The sequence below is a fragment of the Microtus oregoni genome, unplaced genomic scaffold (assembly GCF_018167655.1).
Source record: "Microtus oregoni isolate MIOR12 unplaced genomic scaffold, Mior012 000011F_ref0000422, whole genome shotgun sequence".
NCBI lineage: Eukaryota > Metazoa > Chordata > Mammalia > Rodentia > Cricetidae > Microtus > Microtus oregoni.
In genome coordinates this window covers 37,871,360-37,889,729 of record NW_024543070.1, presented here as the reverse complement: position 1 = coordinate 37,889,729, position 18,370 = coordinate 37,871,360, and the positions used below count along the sequence as shown (strand labels likewise).

Below are 18,370 nucleotides of genomic sequence, written 5' to 3'. Positions count from 1 at the left end.
GTGTTGATCATAAAGAGCTTGATCCTGTGGATCAGCATAAAAGCCCTCACCAAGAATTTGATCTTGGTAAGCCTAAAATCCTTTGACTGTTCCCTGTTGTTCTAATATTTTAACCTCCTCTTGCTAGTATCACTTCCATTGTAATTATGGCTCATCTTCAAGGACTGCTGAGACTAAGTGAATTCTGTCAAGTGGAGTAGCCATATTGTTTGAAGCCCATGTCTTTACCATCTCCCTAACACATGGTGAATGCAAGCCATACTGCTTGTTTAATTTCTTTTACATCATTCATACATAAAGGTTTCCATTCATATTCTTTCAATCCTTCTGGGTATTTAGTACTTGATGGTTTATCAGAGGTGATTATTGGTAAGTAGCTAAAACTGTTGGTAAGTCTTTTCCGACTCTGACATGTACTGGCATTGCTAAATCCTTTCCTTGTACCTTCTCTCCCTGCTCATTAGTTCTGATAATTTCCTTAATCGATTCAAATCTTTTTACCACTATCTTTTGTAAAGTCTGAATCTCTTGACCTGTGACTATTTCTAATGATTTAATCCACTCAAATAACTTCTGGTCCTCATTCTATAATATGATCCCAAGGTATGAATTTTTTTCATTAATGATAACTTCTCATTCTTGATTATTATTTGGATGGCATGCAGATTGCCTTTCTGGAGAGATACTCTATCTGCTAACTTATAGTCTTTAACAAGTTTTGATTGTCAATTTTAATAGTATTAATTATTTCAGATAATTTTTCAGCACTCTTTTGTAAAGTTTCATAACCCATTGACATGGATTGAATTTTGTCAAATTGCTGGTATCCTTTTCAACGACATTAATTTTTTTTCAGCCAACTTTAGATTTTCAGTGGTATAAATCCTGTCAGCTAGCTGTTCATTATTAGTCTGTAATGACTGTATCATTTCTAAAAGTGCCTCATTCTTGACTCTGGTATCAAACCATTTTTAAGGGTATGATATGAAGTAAGCTAAGCCCCAGTATCACATAAATGGATGTATCAGAAAAACCTCATAAACTTCACAGAATACCATCTATAATATAAGCAAAGTTTATTGAATTCCTGGGTGGTGATATTGTCTGCAATTATATAATTTTTAAATTTATTGATTTATTCATTGATCAAATGAACTTACCTCCCTTATGAGTCTTCAGTAAATTGTTGTAGGTGTAATAATATTTATTGACCAGCAGTGTCACTGTTTTGGTTGCTTGCAACCGGCAGTGGCAAGGCAGGTTTTGGTACCTAAATTTCCTGGAATTTAATTACTAAGAAATTTAGATAATTAAGAGCAGTGCTTTTATATATGGAAAAGGGTTGAGCTGATCAAAAGAATATCAAGGAACTCAGAGCTTCCAGGCAGTCAATGATCTACAAGCACAGACCAGAGAAGTCTGTGCTTCCAGGTGGTGTGCAAGTTGCCACACAGGAAAGTATGCATGGGGGAAAGCCACCAGTGTGGGGGAAGGAAAGCATTCAGGGTTCGTAAATTGTTAAATTGCCTAGTTGCTGTGCGGCATGCCTGCCAAAAGTGTTGCTCTGCTGCAGCGTGATTTTGGCAAACAACTACTTAGTTGAAATCAAGCCAGGCAGTTGAAGGTGATGGTGGTGGGGACCTTGTGGGTCGGTCCTATTAGGCATGGTGTTGGAATCCTTGTGGGGTGATAGATGTAGATGATTACAATAAAGCAGTCCCACACTGGCTCAGAATGGAGCATAATAAAGGGATTTTTACTTAGGGCTAGATTCACAGATCAATAGTCTTCTGCGTGAGTGGGAGACAGGAACTGAATTCAGCAGCCACGTGATGTCTTGACTTTGGAGTCCTTTGTGTACTCAGGAGTCACTTTTGTACATTTGATAAACCTGTATGGATTTTCATAGTGTCTGAACTCGATTGCATTCTCAGAAGCATTCTCACCTTCTATTTACATCTTTGCCAGCATTTTTTATTTACTTATTTATTACTTTTATTTTTACTGGGTGACATGAAATCTAATGTAGTTTTAACTTAATTTATTTAGTTCATTTTTCATCTTTTGAGAATTGTCTTCATTTCATAAGCTACTTTAAATAATGGGTTATTTGATTTCTTTTTCTTTATTCTTTGAATGTTCTAGGTATTAATACTCCAGCAAAGATTATTTTTTCCTTTCTGTAGATTGTGTCCTTATTTGTTAACTCTTTCCTTTTCTGTGCAGGAATTTTAATTTCATGAGACCCCATTGTTTAGCTGTTTATATTATTTTCTGAACATTTCCCTACATTTTCCTCTAATGGTTTCAGAGTTTTAAGTCTAAGTCTTTGATCCATTTCAAGTTCATTTTTTTTAGACAGTGAGAGGTATGGATTCATTTTCATTATTCTATTTGTGGATATATCTGTTTTCCTAGCCTCATTACTGGAAGAGGCTACATTGTGTTTTATTTTTGATGTCTTTATTTTTTTTTAAATCAGGTGTCTTACTTTTGCTCTAAGATATAATTTAAAAATACTTTTTAGTAATTTGGATCATATATAATCTTACACATCTTATAGGAGGTTTAAGAAATGTGTGCTTTTTTGGAAACATTATTACTGCTACTTTATCCAAATGAAGCTAAAAAACAGACCCTTAAAAAATAGTAGTATATGACATTAGGCCCTGTCTTATCTAAACTAGATTGGAGTTAGTAATACAGAGTGATATCTTGCATTTTTGTTAATCAGAGATATCTGGCTAACCTAAATTTATATTGTAGATTTGTGACTTTTTCACTATAAAATCCTATTTTATATTTAGCTTCTTGGTGTATCTGCAGTGATTATTAGAGGTTATATAGTGTTTAAGACCCTAGAGGGCACCAGAGATTCAGGTTTCTTCTAAAACAAGGTACTAATGCTATTTCATAGTTTGTATTACTGCTAAATTTGCTATTTCATTTTTTCTGTATTGCAAGGGTAATCAAGTTCTCTAATATATTTTAAATATGTTTAAACATATGCATATGCATCTTGTTTTGTGTATTGTGCATACAAATCCATCAATAATATGTATTGTTTATGTGCTGCTGATACAATGTTTAATCATTTCTGGTTAGTGAGTTTTTAAAAAGAGAGGGGAAAAAATGTTTGTTGGACAAACCAGACTCTCATCTTGGAACTAGTAACTAGGCGGAGAAAACATATTCATGTTAGCTAAGCCCACTTTGGATTGGGCATGGTATTAAAATCCAACTAAAATATGGAAGCTAGATGCTTGACGTTCCACAAGGTACTACACATAGTGACTTGGAGATGAGACCCTGAAGTCTTTCAAAGCTGTTAAACACTATTCTGTATAGGGAATCATTCACGATTGCCATGTCTTTGATTTTGAGTGAGTGAATTTGTTGTGCCTTTGGCAATTAAAAGAACAAATGGTAAGTAGTGCCCATCATCAAATCAAATATTTACAACTTCAGCAGAAATGAATGGGGAAGCCCTGGTAATACAGTCATGTTGGAGTAACCAATTGAAAGTCCCAGGTAGAACAGAGCGGACTCTCCTTGGATGATCTTCCAGTTTCTCATTCCATTGCAGGGATTTTTATAACATATGATAACAAATTGTAACCACCAATAAAAATAGTTTAACCTTCTAGCTGTTCTCAAGAGTGCAATGCTTTCAGTGCCTTAGCTGTTGTTATGTTTCTTTCTTTGGTCATAGATGGAGGGAGTCAGCCTGCCCCAGCTAAGGGTCTTGATGGCACTGGTGATAACCCTGCTTTAGTCTGTGATTAGAGGTTCTGTCTTTGCTTTCAGGAAGGAAACTGATGAAAAACCTTAGAGGTGAGCACACTGTGAGCGAAGTTTAAAACTGTGGACTGGAGTTAGCTTTATTGCTCATGCCTATCCTTTGGTCATGGCTATCCTTCAAATTTTTAGCAGAACTAATCTAATTAAAATGATAAAAATGTAAGAAAAGGCTAATGGATAGTTTTGAAACTGCCTTAATATTTGCTCATATAATGTAGATCAACAATTTCAGGGTTACCTAAGGAACTTGCTGAATTATCTGGAGACTAGAAATGACTGGAATCTGTTTTAAGAAACCTTTTAGGTATGTCTAATACTCAGCACAGTTTAATAAGTACCTAATTCTCTCAAAATGTCTGGAGAAAATAATTTCGAAACATATTCTTTCAGGATGTTGCAAGGTGTTGGTGTTATATTACTATGCCTTTTCACTGTGTAACCTGTTGGTGCCTCAAACGGTGGGGTGAAACATCTGGTACACCATTTCACTTAAATGCACAAATGACAGACACACTACAGTTATGCTGACTGAAGATTTAGCATTTTAATGAAAACAAATAAAATAATTTTTTCCCAATAAGGTTTAAGATTTTAAGTGAAATTAAAATTTTGGGAAAAGTGTGTCTACCATCATAAAATTGACAGCTTATCAGCATTTGCATATTCTAACATAGTTGTTGGAGATAGTAATATGAGTTAAGTTTTGTATAGTAATCTAAATTTGGAGTATCTAAATAACTGAATGAATAGCTGTTTTCCAGTTTACAAATACATGATATTACCGAAGGATGTGAGAGTCAGAGACTCAAAGTGAGTTCTAGGGAGGTTTATGAAAGAGAGGATGGCAAGATTCTACTCTATTGTATTCATTATTGTTAAAATTTACATTGGTTACATTTGAAGTTACCTTCTTTGTAACATGTTACTTCTTTGTAACATGATAAGCTTATTATTTTACTATGCAAAAATTATATTCATGCTTAGTTTCTAATACAGTTTTAACATCTAATATGGCTTTCATTTAAGAACACTTGATAGATATGGTTTCATTGTCATTTTTGAGATGGGAAGAGTCATACTAAGCACAGTCATCTTACAATTGTAGGACAGAGTCTAAAACCTTGGAGTCTCTAGCTCTAGAACCAGTACTTGTAAACGAAGACTGCATTTTCATTTCCAGTCCACCCAGACCCAAATAATCACACAGAAACTATATTAATTACATTGTTTGACCAATGGCTTAGGTCTATTCTTACTTAGCTCTTACATTTTAAGTTTACCCATTTCCTTTTTTTTCCTACTTTTTTGTTGTTTTTATTGAGCTATACAGTTTTCTTTGCTCCCCTTCCTTCCTCCCCCTCCCTTCCCCTTCTACCTTCTCCTGTGACCTCCAAACTACAAATTTGCAGGCAGATGGTTGGATCTAGATATAACCATATTGAGTGAGGTAACCCAGACCCAGAAATTAACCCATTTCTATTAATGTGTGTATTGCCGCAAAGCTGTTACTTCCTTCGGAGGCTCTATGGAGGAGGCTCTTGACTCCCCTGCTGTCGCCCTCTAGCTCTGTTTGAATTTCCCATCTGGCTGTACTCTGCTACGCCATTGGGTGAAGCAGCTTTATTCATCAACCAATAAAAAACAACACTGACAGAAGACCATCCCACATCAAGTACTCTTTAGTTTTATTGCTTAGTGCATTTCCATGTTTGGCTTATATCATGTAGATAGGCTTAATAAGAAATAAAACAGGGCTGATGTTGAGGTGTCTCAGTTAAGTGTTTGCTGTGCAAGCTTGATGGCCTGAATTTGATCACAGGAGCGTAAAGATGGAAGGGAGAAATGATTCCACAGAGGTGTCCCTCCCATATTTCTCTCAGTCTCTGTCCCCCCCCCCCCCAATTTTAGAAATTAATCTTAAAAAAAAATCTCAACATCAGCCGGGCATTGGTGGCGCACGCCTTTAATCCCAGCACTCAGAGGCAGAGGCAGGCGGATCTCTGTGAGTTCGAGGACAGCTTGGTCTACAAGAGCTAGTTCCAGGACAGGCTCCAAAACTACAGAGAAACCCTGTCTCGAAAAACAAACAAACAAACGAATAAAATAAAAATCTCAACATCTTTTAACTAAAAATTCTTCAGATTTTTGGTTTTCATTATACTCTATAGAAGTCATGAGTGCTGTATATGGTTGTTTTTGATTGTGTGACCTTATTTTAAATATACTTTTTAGCGGTTTCTAAAAGCATTAGTTGGCTGGAAAGATGGCTTTGCAGTTAAGAGTACTTGTTCCTTCAGAGGACTTGGTTCAGTTCCCAGCGTTGGGTCAGGGCCACAACTCCAATTCCATAAGGCCCAACACTCTCTTCTGGCCTCTACAGGCACCAGGCACTTATGTGGTGGTCGTGTGTGTGTGTGTGTGTGTGTGTGTGTGTGTGTATAGGCAAAAATACTCGTACACATAATAAATAAATTTAAAAAACATTAAATTCTGAGAAATACCTTAGTATGTGATGCTACATTTTAGTTAATAGAAAACTGAAGAAAATTTCCCATGTGGAAATTAACTTAAATATAAATAGAGAAATTAAGAAGTTTTTATAAGTGTTTATAAACATGTTATAGTTGAGCTGAGTCACTACTGGGGGGAAGTACTTGGAAGGCAGACTTCACAGGGAAGATGCTGAGTGGCTGAGACTAGGTGTTTACCATACCTAGCTTACTTTGTTGGTAGTTAAAAAGATTTTTGACTAAAATTTAAAGCATTTTGCATACTATTTTGCACTAAACTCAAAAGGTTATATAGAAAGAAAAGTAAGACTTGCTCATTCTTTTGCTCCACTGTCTGGGATGCTAACCCAGAGCCTGTTACCATTTTCCTGTGTCTTTATATATTTTTTGCCATGGTGTACTTTGCCTAACTGTATAACAGTTAAAGTATTCTGAACTGTTCACAGGAGGCTAAGGTAACCTATGATGCTTGGTGTAGAAGGAGCTGTGGGCCGCTTCCTGCCACCCGGCTCCCGGCCACCAGCTAGCTTTACCCACAATAATTACACAGAAACTGTATTCTTTTAAACACTGCTGGGCCCATTAGTTTCAGCCTCTTACTGGCTAACTCTTGGTTAACCCATTTCTAGTAATCTGTGTAGCACCACAAGGTGGAGGCTTACCGGGAAAGATTCTAGCCTACATCCGTCTCAGGTCGAAGAATCATGGCATTTGCCTCACTTCCCTTTTTCCCAGCATTCTGTTTTGTCTATTTCACCCACCTGTGTTCTGACCTATCAGGCCAAGCAGTTTCTTTATTAACTAACCAATGAAAGCAACATATAGAAAGAAGACCCACCTACGTCAGCTTGGTATATTAAATGTTTGTTCAATTTAGGAAGCTTATAGTTTACAAAGGACTTGTTGGGAATGCCACCTCCATCATAAGTTGAAAAGCATGTGGACTCCCTATTTGATATAAATTCCCTCTTCAGTCCTCAGTCTAAGGGTAGGTACTAGTATTCTACCCTTTTATCGAAAGTAAAGGTTCATAGACATTAAACTTTATTTTACTTAGTAATTGGCAGAGTCAGTATAACAAGGTAGGCATAGTGATTCAGAATTCCTTTGTTTATTTTTTTGTTTTGTATTTACTCATCTCTGCTGCTTATTATATTGTCTTAGGCAATCATCACATTGTTATAAGGCACACAAAATTTCTTTAAATATCTATGTGCAAGTTATATACTGTTTTTTTAAAAATATGGTCAGTAAGGGTGGTTTTGTTGTAAACTGAGGCAATTACATTGAACATTAGATTAGTTACTATAGTAAGATCTATTGTAATGGGCAAAAATATGTTCTCAGAAGTTTAAAAGTTGTACCGATTTGAGAAGTAATTGAAATATTTAAAGAGAAATTGGGCAGATGTTTTAAAAATACGTAATTGAAGTTGACCTAGCATATAGATCAGGTTTTAGCTGAAAATAAGAGAGCAAGGCAAGTTGAAGATTAGACAAAAATTGAGACTTTCATAGAGGCTAGGATCAGGAGGAGCTGTTAATAATAGAGAAAGGGGAGAACCAGGCTCCTTCTGTAGACATGAGCAGGAAAGGGATGTAACTCTATCTCCTTCAGAAGACTTAATCTAATGCTATTGTAGAGTTTAGCAGTAGAAACATATAAAGAAATAAACATTGAAAAAGTATTTAATTTTATCGAAAACAAATAGAGGAGTTTCAGAAGACAGACTACATGACAAGTGGATGGTACCTAATTTGTATAATGTGCTACAGTACCCAGACTTTTGAAGGCTTTTCTATGAAACTACTAAATTTCTCAATATTTTTTTTAAAACTAATAGATATATGGCATAATACCTTCATTAGAAGGCCTTGCATTACACTTGAAGACTTGGGCTCAGTGGCTTTCACTTTTCACCTTTAAAAGGAAATATAACCAAAACAGAATCACAAACATTGCTATGCATAATAGCCTTGAAATTGTCTAGTCTTTCTTGACAGTGCCGCTGCCTGTGTTGCCTTTGCTTTCTTACTGTCTGCCTCCTTTTCCTGAGAAACTTTTAAAAGGCCTGAGTACTCTTTCTTTGCCCCTTTTCTTTTTCGGTAGAGGCCCTCCCTGCTCCTGTGCAGTGCTTACTGCTAGCTGTGCCAGAAGGAATTATGGTTAGGTTGGGACAAGGTGGGTAAAAAGTAATTGTTGGGTAGTTAGTTTTTTATTTGTCAGGAAGAGCTTCTCTTTGAATTAGATCCTAGTACTGGTTTTTGAACTTGTAGTATAGAGGCCTGGAAATGATCTCTAAAGACTGAATTCTTTCTAGTAGCTGTGGAGAAACTCTAACAGAAAAGCAAGATGCTGTATATACATGGGTCTGCAAACAAATCTCATTTATAAGCATTCATTCTTAATTGGTTCTCTGTAATAAACCTTTAAATAAAGATTCATTTATTTTAATTTTATGTATTTGAGTGTTTTGCCTGCAGTTAAGTAAGTGTAACACATGCATACTGTGTTCACTAAGGTGTCAAAATCCCTGGAACTTGGGCCAGAGACCGTTGTAAGCTGCCATGTAAGTGCTGGTAACCAAACGTAGGTCCTTTTCAAGAGCAGCAAATTCTCTTAACCACAGAACCATCTTTCCAGCTGCATAAACTTTTAATTTATTTATAATTTTTATTTTTTGAAACATCATTTTCCTCCTTTTCTTTTTCCAGCCCTTCCTACATACCCCTCCCCACTCAAAATAATGGCCACCTTTTCTTTGTTATTATTCATGCATGCACACATTTTTAAATATATGAATACATTCTGTTTAGTCTGTTACCTGTATGGACTAGGATCTCAGTGTTTATTCCAACTGTCCCCAGTCCAATCATGAAAGCTGTTCTATTTCCCCTTCCCAGGGAGGTCCATGCATTCTGTTGGAGCCCTCCTTGTTATTTAGCCTTTCTGGGTCTATGGATTATAACATGATTATCCTTTACTTTATAGCTAATTAATGTCCACTTATATGAGTTTGTCTTTCTGGGTCAGGGTTATCTCGCTCAGGATGATTTTTTTTCTAGTTCTGTCCATTTAATGGCATATTTAAGATGTCATTTTTTTTTTTTTTTTTTTTTTTTTGGTTTTTCGAGACAGGGTTTCTCTGTAGCTTTGGTGCCTGTCCTGGAACTAGCTCTTGTAGACCAGGCTGGCCTCGAACTCACAGAGATCCGCCTGCCTCTGCCTCCCGAGTGCTGGGATTAAAGGCGTGCGCCACCACCGCCCGGCAAGATGTCATTTTTTTTAATAGCTAAATAAAACTCCATTGTGTAAATGTATCTTGGTTGTTTCCAGTTTCTGGCTATTATGAATAAAGCTTCTGTAAATATAGTTCAGCAAATGTCTTTGTGGTAGGACTGGGTGTCCTTTGGGTTTATGCCTAGGAGTGTTATATGTATCTTACATCATTCAGAACGGTCTAAGATTAAAAACACAAGCTGACAACTGGTGATGGCTAGGATGAGGAGTAAGGAAAACACTCCTCCATTGCCGGTGGAAGTATTGCTACTTTAGAAATCAGTATGATGGTTCCTTAGAAAATTGGCACTTGAGCTATAATGTTATATTTATTGATACTGTGTTATGTTTCAATACATGTATACATTGTATAATGTTCAAATCAGAGTAATTAATACAGTCTTAATCAATTGCCATTGCTTTTTGGTGAAAATATTCAAGATCCTTGTGTTTTATTTTGTTTTGTTTTGCAACATACAGTCATTTTTTTATAGTCACTTTACTGTATAGTAGAACATCAAAACTCATTACTCCCTCTTTTAGTACCCAGGGATGCTAGGTCATTTTGAAGTATTTTACTTAGGCCTTTTAAAAATAATTTCTTTAAAAAATCTTAGACTCTGATCCTTGTTTTGGTAATTATTTTTGACATATTATGCTTTGTGTTTAAATATTTAAATCTGGACGTTTCATTTGGTTTATATCAGTTGGAAGTTGATTTTTAGAGCCATTGAGAACTTTGTGATATTAATAGATGGACTCTATTTTCTTTATTATGAATGTTTCAGTAGTAATTTTGAGATACTAATTTTTTTCTTTTTCTGCTATTATAGACACACCTTTACACGTTGAGCAGTTAGTAGCCTGCATGATGTTAAAGCCATTGTTCTTTCTTTAACTTTAAACTGTGTGTCTGGCATCGTTTTTTTCACTTGGCTCACTTCTGTATGTTTTTATGGGCATTTTTATTTTCTTGTCTTTAATGTGCTGCTTTTTAAAGGTGTACACCAAGGATCTTCATTTCTTGAGTGTTTATTATTATTCTTTACATAAATGCATCATTACTAAGGGATATGTAATTTAAATCTATTTGACATAGACTCATGATGTACCATTTGCTCATCTTTTTATGGAACACTTGTTAATATAATAATCACTTTTGTATATTTAGTATGTGAATCATGATCAGTCTAGTTAGACTGTTATCACATGTGGTGGATAGGATCCTCAGAGGGAATTGTATTATATTTCTCTTAACTACATATCCTCTCATTAGTACTATAGACAAATAACAGCCCTATAAGATTAATTTTACTGGTGTAAAACAAGGAACCCAAACCTATTTCAAGTTTGTTTTTGTGTGTATGTATGTGCATGTGTGCAATTTTATTTATACTTTGACTATAGGTCCTTTGTAGCCAATTGCTTGAGAGTGTTTTAATGCATTCATTTGGTACAGAGGACATATGCAAAAATGTGAATCATAAAAACAAAATTAATTTAGAAATTTGATTTCAGAATAGCTAGGCTTATAAATAGTTTCTTAAGGGAGGCAGGCGGATCTCTGTGAGTTCGAGACCAGCCTGGTCTACAGAGCTAGTTCCAGGACAGGCTCCAAAGCCACAGAGAAACCCTGTCTCGAAAAACCAAAAGAAAAAAGAAAAAAAAATTAAGGGACTTTATGTGATGTGACTTTATGATCTGGTGTTTCTGCTGCCATTAGGTGGAATAGTGGACACAGGGGAAATCTTGAGGGGCTTTTAACAATCCTGGATGAAAGCAAAGAGTCAGTTTTCATTTCCTTGTCTTTCATTGTAGAGGATTTGTGGATGACTGGGGTAAGTCCAAATCCCTCTTGGTGTGTCTCAACTACCAAAAGAAAAGATAAACTCTGGAACACACAGCAGGTTCTGATTTCTCTTCTGGGAAGCTTGCTCTTCTAATTTTAAAATCTTAAGAAGAAAGATAGTCTTCTTCAGTTCACTTCATTGAGTAGACTCTATAAAATATTATTTATAAGAAAGATCTGTTTCTGTTTTCCATGCGAAGACTGACCTTGAACTGGCTGTGTAGCCAAGGATGACCTTTAACTGCTGTTTCTCCTGCCTCTGCTTCCCAAGTACTGGGATTACAGTGGGCACTGCCATATTTGCCTAAGACCTATGTTTCTTTACACTCTGAAATCGTGTATATACATGCACATGCATAGGTGTGTGTGTACACATGCACACATGCACAAACATACATACACACTATCCAAACTGTAACCTTTTGTCCCTTTAGAGGTGAAGATGACATCAATGATGTGACTTGCATGGCAGAGGTCAACCTTGATGAAGAAAATGCCTGCATCTTAGCAACACATTCTGAATTTGTTGGCACACTCATTCAGTCATGCAAAGAAGAACCATTTCTTTTCACTGGAGCTCTACAAAAGAGAATTTTAGACATTGGTGAGTATGGAATTATGATTATTGATCTGATATGTACGTTTGTTGAAGAGAAATGTTATTTGAAGATATGGTCAAACTCTTCTAGATAAGGCTCTAGAAATATTCTGAGATTTCCTGAGTATTATAGAATGAAGCATTTTAGTTTAAAAATAATTTCTTCAACCTTTTCTTTTGGGGATAGATGATAGAAGTTAATAATTTTTTCATTTTTTGTTTTTGAGTAGTAGAACTACACATTTTGCATGAATATTTTCTATGTGCTGTTTTTAAAATCTTATTACTTGTTGATCCTTAGTAATGTGTGTAGATAAATAAGTCTTATTTTAAATGCTGTATTTATAAATTATAGGAATACATAATAAGAAACAATCCCCTTTTCCTTGTATCAATCCGAAATTTAATTCCACTCTTACCATAGAAGAAAACTGAGCTAGAATATTAAGATTTTTCTCTAGGTACAGGGTGGTCTTTAGTTGACTGCAGTGAATTTAAGAAAATGGAAGAGAATATACTCTTATTATTTGGAGCCAAATTTCAATAGCATGTGAAAGACTATAATATATAATATTTAATGTAATGAGAAACAGATTATAGATTTTATATGAATTACACCATAGTTGGTCTGCTTCATAATAAATGAATGTTTTAGCTGTGTTATATTGGACACTTTTATTTTGTAATTTAAATAAGGCCATTTTATTTTTTGTGAGCAACTATAATTAACAATAGTTTTTCCTGGTACAGTTTTTGTCGGTTAGACACAAGCTAGGTTATCTGGGAAGAGGAGCCTCTATTGAGAAAATGCTGTCATCAGTTGACTATAATGCCTTGTTATCCAGAGCATTGGCTCAGTTCTCTTGACCTTCCAAATATATTATTCAGTTTGATTTAAATCTTCATTAAATGTTACATTTTAAATTAAATATTATTTTTGATTCTGTGTATATGAGTATATTCTCTAATGTGGGGGTGCCTACAGTGGTCAGAGGTGTAGAGTACTTCTGGAGCTTGAGTTACTAGTGACTGTGAACTTCACAATGTGCATGTTAGGAACGCTGTCTGAATCCTATGCAAGTGCAGTATGTGTTCCTAACTACCGAGCTGCCTTTTGATCCCTAGATGATCATTTTCTTAAGGTTTGAAGACAGCAACTCTTTCCCACATGGGACCAGGTGATTTTTTTCACTTTGTGTTTTGTGATCTTTGTCACAGATGTTCAACTTTCTTGTTCAGGTGGAAAGCAAACAGGAGCAACATGAACAGATGAGCAGGACTGTATCTTGTTGGGGTTCTGGCTTCCTTTACAAAATACCATAGCCTTGAAGGTTTCAATGATACCTATTTATTGTCACAGTTCTGGAGTGGGAACATCAGATCTGGATGCTCATCAGGATTCCTTGCCAGGGACTCCTTGGTGGTCTTTGGACAGCTCTCTTTATGTTGTGCCCTCATGTGATCTACCCTTACCTTATTCCTTTTGATTAACTATACCTAAGGGCTACACATTAATTGTCATAACTAAGTCACAAACAGAAAGAATTTCTGCATCTGTTTTGGGAGAGAAACAAACCTTTAATCCAATTGATTGGATTCCTATAAAACTTTGTGCTTAGAAAGAGATGAGTTTTGACTTGTTGGCTGTAGTTTGCAGCCCTATTTGCATTAGGAGAATTGAAGAAACTATTTGTGTTTTCAGTTCTTAATGATGAAACAAACAATATAATACAAAATGTAAACCGTAAAAATTCTCTGAATCTAAGCTTAAAGGAAACAGCCAAGGGGTGAATGAATGTTCATTTATTTTTGGAGATGTTTTCCATTTATAATAAAATTCTTTGCTACACAATAGTTACCAACTGAGGGCATTCCTAAAGATAGAAATTACACATTTTGTGAAGGTTAGATTAAATGTCAGTATTCTTCATTTTTCTCTAATTATCTTAATTGCAGACATTCAATAAAGTCAATAGTAAATACACAAGCACTAACTCTCCTTAATCAATTGTTGGCTTTTTTTAAAAGTATTAAAAGTGGGAATTAATCTATAGTTTTTAACTTGTGCATTAAGATTTGTTGCTTAATGAAGATAAGTTTGAACATTTGCTGTTGCATATACTCAGGAATTATTTATTAACGCTTTTTTATTTCTAATGCTTCAAAAATATTATAGATTTTAAAAAATAAATACCAATTATTATATTTTATCTGTTTTGCTAAGAATCAAGTCCATAGCCTTCTATAGATAGTATAGATTTTTAAATAAATTGCTTCAGCTTTATAAGTATATCATTGTTTTCAAATTCCTCTTCCCCAAGAACTAATTTTATATGCTCATTTTCTTTAATCTTTAAATAACTTGATTTCCCATGTCATTTATTCTTGAAATAACTTCACTTCCTATGTCTACCCTATGTTTTGTTGTGATGCCTATTTATTTTTTAAGTTTGTATATGTGTGTGTGTCTGTGAGTATCTGCATGTAAGTGCTGTTGCACAGGGAGGCTGCTGGAGTTACAGGTTGTGAGTCACCATCAAGTATGTAAGGAATTGAATTCAAGTCCTGGAAGAGCAGCGTGCAGGCTCTTAGTTACAAGCCATCTCTGCCACCCATGTTCAATTACAATTTTAACCATTTGATTGCTTTGAAAGTTTACTCTTTCTTGTATACAGGGCCCAACTAATTATTCATGTTGAGTGTTTAAAGGTAGTTGGGAATTTGTAGTGGGTTTTTCTTTTCCCTTTGTTTCAGTTTGTATTGGAAATGAGCTCAATTTTGCCAAAGTAATGAATTAGATTTTGAAGACTTAGTTTAAAATAAGTTGGATAATTTTAAATCTTCTCCCTAGTTAGTTTACTTAGACTTTGTTTTAAATTAAAATTTATTTTGTAGTAATGCCAAAGTATATTTGAGTTGTAATTAAATTATGTTTTTGCTGTAGTTCAGCCTTTGATGAAAATATGAGTATGTATTATATGAATTAGCATATAAAAATCAAACAATATTTTTAAATTACTGTGAAGATATATATAAATGTGTTTTAAAACAACATCAGAGGGCTGGGGAAATGGCTCAGTAGATAAAACACTTGCCCTGCAAGTGTAAAGACTGCATCGCTAGCATTACACACACACACAGCAAAATCACCACCACAACAGCAACAAAAAGAACACACAGGAGCCTTTAAAAACATATCTGACTTAGATTCCTTACTGCCTGTCTCTTTAGGTTTGCAGATCTATTGTTTTGTCTGAGAAACACTGTTTGGATACTGTTAGGACTGTTTGTAAGAGAGGTGCTGTTCTTGCTTGTCATTCAGATTCTTTTCCTAATACTTTTTTCCTCATTACAACCTGGATAAAACAAGTTGTTCTTAAAAGAAACAAGTTTTGAAATTGATGGTGAAATAATGGCTTTTGAGCATATTTCAACTTGTAATTTAATAGGTTAATTTTTGAAAACATGAGTAGTGCAAAATGTAATAGGTAACAGACAAAAAAGATACTTTTATAGATCAGGAATTAACAGATATATAATTTAAGTTCACTGAAATGAATGTCATGAATTGTTAACAGTGTCAAACACGGTAAAATGTGACTTTCCATTTTTTTAATTACTAAAATTAACAGAATATAACACTAATTTCTGCAGTTACCATTTTCCTCCCTGAACACTAAACTTGATTTGTGTTCTTATTAACTTTGTCCTATAAATGACCTTGCAGGGAGAATGATTCTAGAGGCTAAGGGAAACAATGTCTATATTTTCTGAGGCTCCAGGCTAGGTTTTATTAATGTAATGTCTAAGATCTTTGAAGTTGTGACTTTACCAGGAAAATCATAATCTCCAAACCTTTATTCATAATGGGTATGACTTCCAGGGGGAACTGAATACCTGCTGTGCTAATTATTTCAATTATAAGCCACTACTAAAACATGTAATGGATTTTCCCTGCCTCTACAGGTAAAAAGCATGACATTACGGAACTTAACTCTGATGCTGTGAACTTGATCTCCCATGCAACACAGGAGAGATTACGAGGCCTTCTAGAGAAACTAACTACAATTGCTCAGCATCGAATGACTGTTTACAAGGTAAAGGGAATCATCAAGGAAGTGTAGATTCTCACCTCCCGAGCAATGTTGAAGGTGGATTCATGGACAAAGGTCCAGTCTTGATGTATTTTTAGAAGGAAGATTGAGACTTATATTTCCTGTTAGTAGTTTCCTTAATTGCCGTACTTGGATATGCTTATATAGTAAATCAAATTAAAATAGGATTTGAAGTAGTGTCTAAAAGAGGTTTTGTGTTGCATATTGGAATACGCACCTGTTTTGTCCGAGGCTCCTCCTCAGGACTGTGTTAGGGAGGAGGCTGTGCTAGGGTAGAATATTGGTGGTGGGTGTTCTCTTTGGTGGTCTGGACTCTGCTGACAGATATATGGCTATTAGTTACATGGTGACGATGAGTGCTCATACTGTGCCACTCATTACTGTTCTTGACTGCTGCTATGAACGACTAAATGCAAGGATCGCCTGTCTGATTTCTAGTGTTGTTACAAAATGACCTGCTCTAGCCAAGATGAAGGTACTTAGTGTGTTTGAATTGTAGTTTTTATTGCTTCGTGGCTTTTAGGGTAAGATCAGTTGTGAATTGTAGTTTCAGAGCCAGGGAAATAACTAAATGATTATGGATTTTAAGAAAAGATAATGGCATGAAAGAAACAACTCTTTTCTTTATTAAAAAATGTGGGAAAGCTAGATTTCCAACATGTTGGTAAATAGGTAACTTCATGAGGTTTTAAGTTTGCGTTTAAGTTTAAGTTTTCATTGCCAGCCATACAGATGAAAAGAAATCCTGAATATCTGCTGCTGTTTCCCTAGTAAGCTAGCTGGAGGTACCATCTTACATACATTCTGCTTCATGTAGAGCTTTGGAAGATGTATAGGTATTAAGGTCCTTACTTTCAAATTTTTTGTGAGAATTTATCAGACTGTCTTAAAAATATGGAATCAGCATCATAAAAAGCTGTGGAAAACAGTGTCAGTATTTCATTTTATGTGAGTCTAGGAATTTGTCTATTTTTGTAGGTTATCTATTATTTATGTCAGTTCAGTTGGGGGTAGTAATTGCCAATTGGTAGTAATTTTGTTTCTGATTCTTACTTGTGTCTTCCTTTTTTCCTTTGTTATTTTAGTTAATGGCTTCTTTATTTTATTAATCATTACAAAGAACCAGATACTTTTTGTTTCTCTGTTGATGGCTGAGCAAGCCTCTGATCTATGAGTAAAACAGAATATCATTAGAAATCATTTTATCATTACTTTTTTTTTAAAGGCCAGTAGCATTTGGTTTTACCCTAGGTCTCTGGGCTATCTATTCTCTGGTTCTTGGTCACCCAAGCAGTGTTTGAATATGGGTTTCATCTCGTGGAGGGGTCCTTAAGTCAAATCATTACAACAAATTTAAAAGTTGTACAGACTTTAAAAGAACCCACCACTCAGTCTAACTTTTTTTTTAAGTCAAAAACTCTTAACTGTAGGATCCTATAAGTTAAAGAAAAATTATATACTTTCTTACTTTAAGAGGAAAGAACCATAGCACAGTTACAACCAAAGCGAAGCCCTAGTCCATCACAATCAAAGCAAAGTCCATCAGTATAAATAGCTCAGTACGTGACACTCATGGTCTTCTGGGCTCCAAAGGCTTTCCTGTCACCAGCTCTGCCATTTATAGCATACCCAGTTTGTCCTGAAGTTTCAATCCAGCTTTTTCACACAGCTGCAGCTGTCTTTTGTTGTCATTGGTCCTGGCGTCTCCGGTTGACTGGGGTGTCCATGGGCAGCACCTTCATCGTTGGCCTCCTGGGCTCTCTTCAGGGACTCTGCCCTTACCGCATGGTATCAATAGTCTCTCCCCATTATGCCTTCAATCCTGGGTCTCCACTGCAACTGAGACTCTGCCTTTGAAGATAATGGCTGATGGCTTCTCCTGGCATCTTGTTAGGGACTCCAGCCCTTGTATACAGACCTTTTTACTCTATGACCTTTTCATGCCTGAATCTTACACATTGTCAGGTTTGGCTGTCAGCATGAGATACAGCCTTGGCCTACTCTGCACCACAGCTTCTAACCCCAAGGAAATTTTCCCGATAGATTTCATTTCAGTGTGCCATTCAAAACTTTGTTGTATAATCTTCAGGTAGAATCTTTCTATTGTATCAGTTACCGTGTTACTAGGATTTGGTATCCATAGAAAATGTGTAGTATTTACCCTATTTGAAAGACCTTGATCACTTAACTTAAAGATAAACACCTTCTTAATTTACTG

The 18,370-nt window shown here is 35.4% G+C and overlaps 1 protein-coding gene across 1 annotated transcript in view; it reads left to right on the top strand.

The window, feature by feature from the left end:
- The window catches only part of LOC121453272 (transcription initiation factor TFIID subunit 4B-like), a 113,590-nt gene that overhangs the window by 49,717 nt on the left and 45,503 nt on the right, over positions 1 to 18,370 (top strand). The window contains exons 10-11 of the mRNA XM_041659880.1: positions 11,874 to 12,043; positions 16,004 to 16,134. Coding sequence (XP_041515814.1) covers positions 11,874 to 12,043; positions 16,004 to 16,134 — 301 coding nt within the window. The remainder of the gene's footprint in view (positions 1 to 11,873; positions 12,044 to 16,003; positions 16,135 to 18,370) is intronic.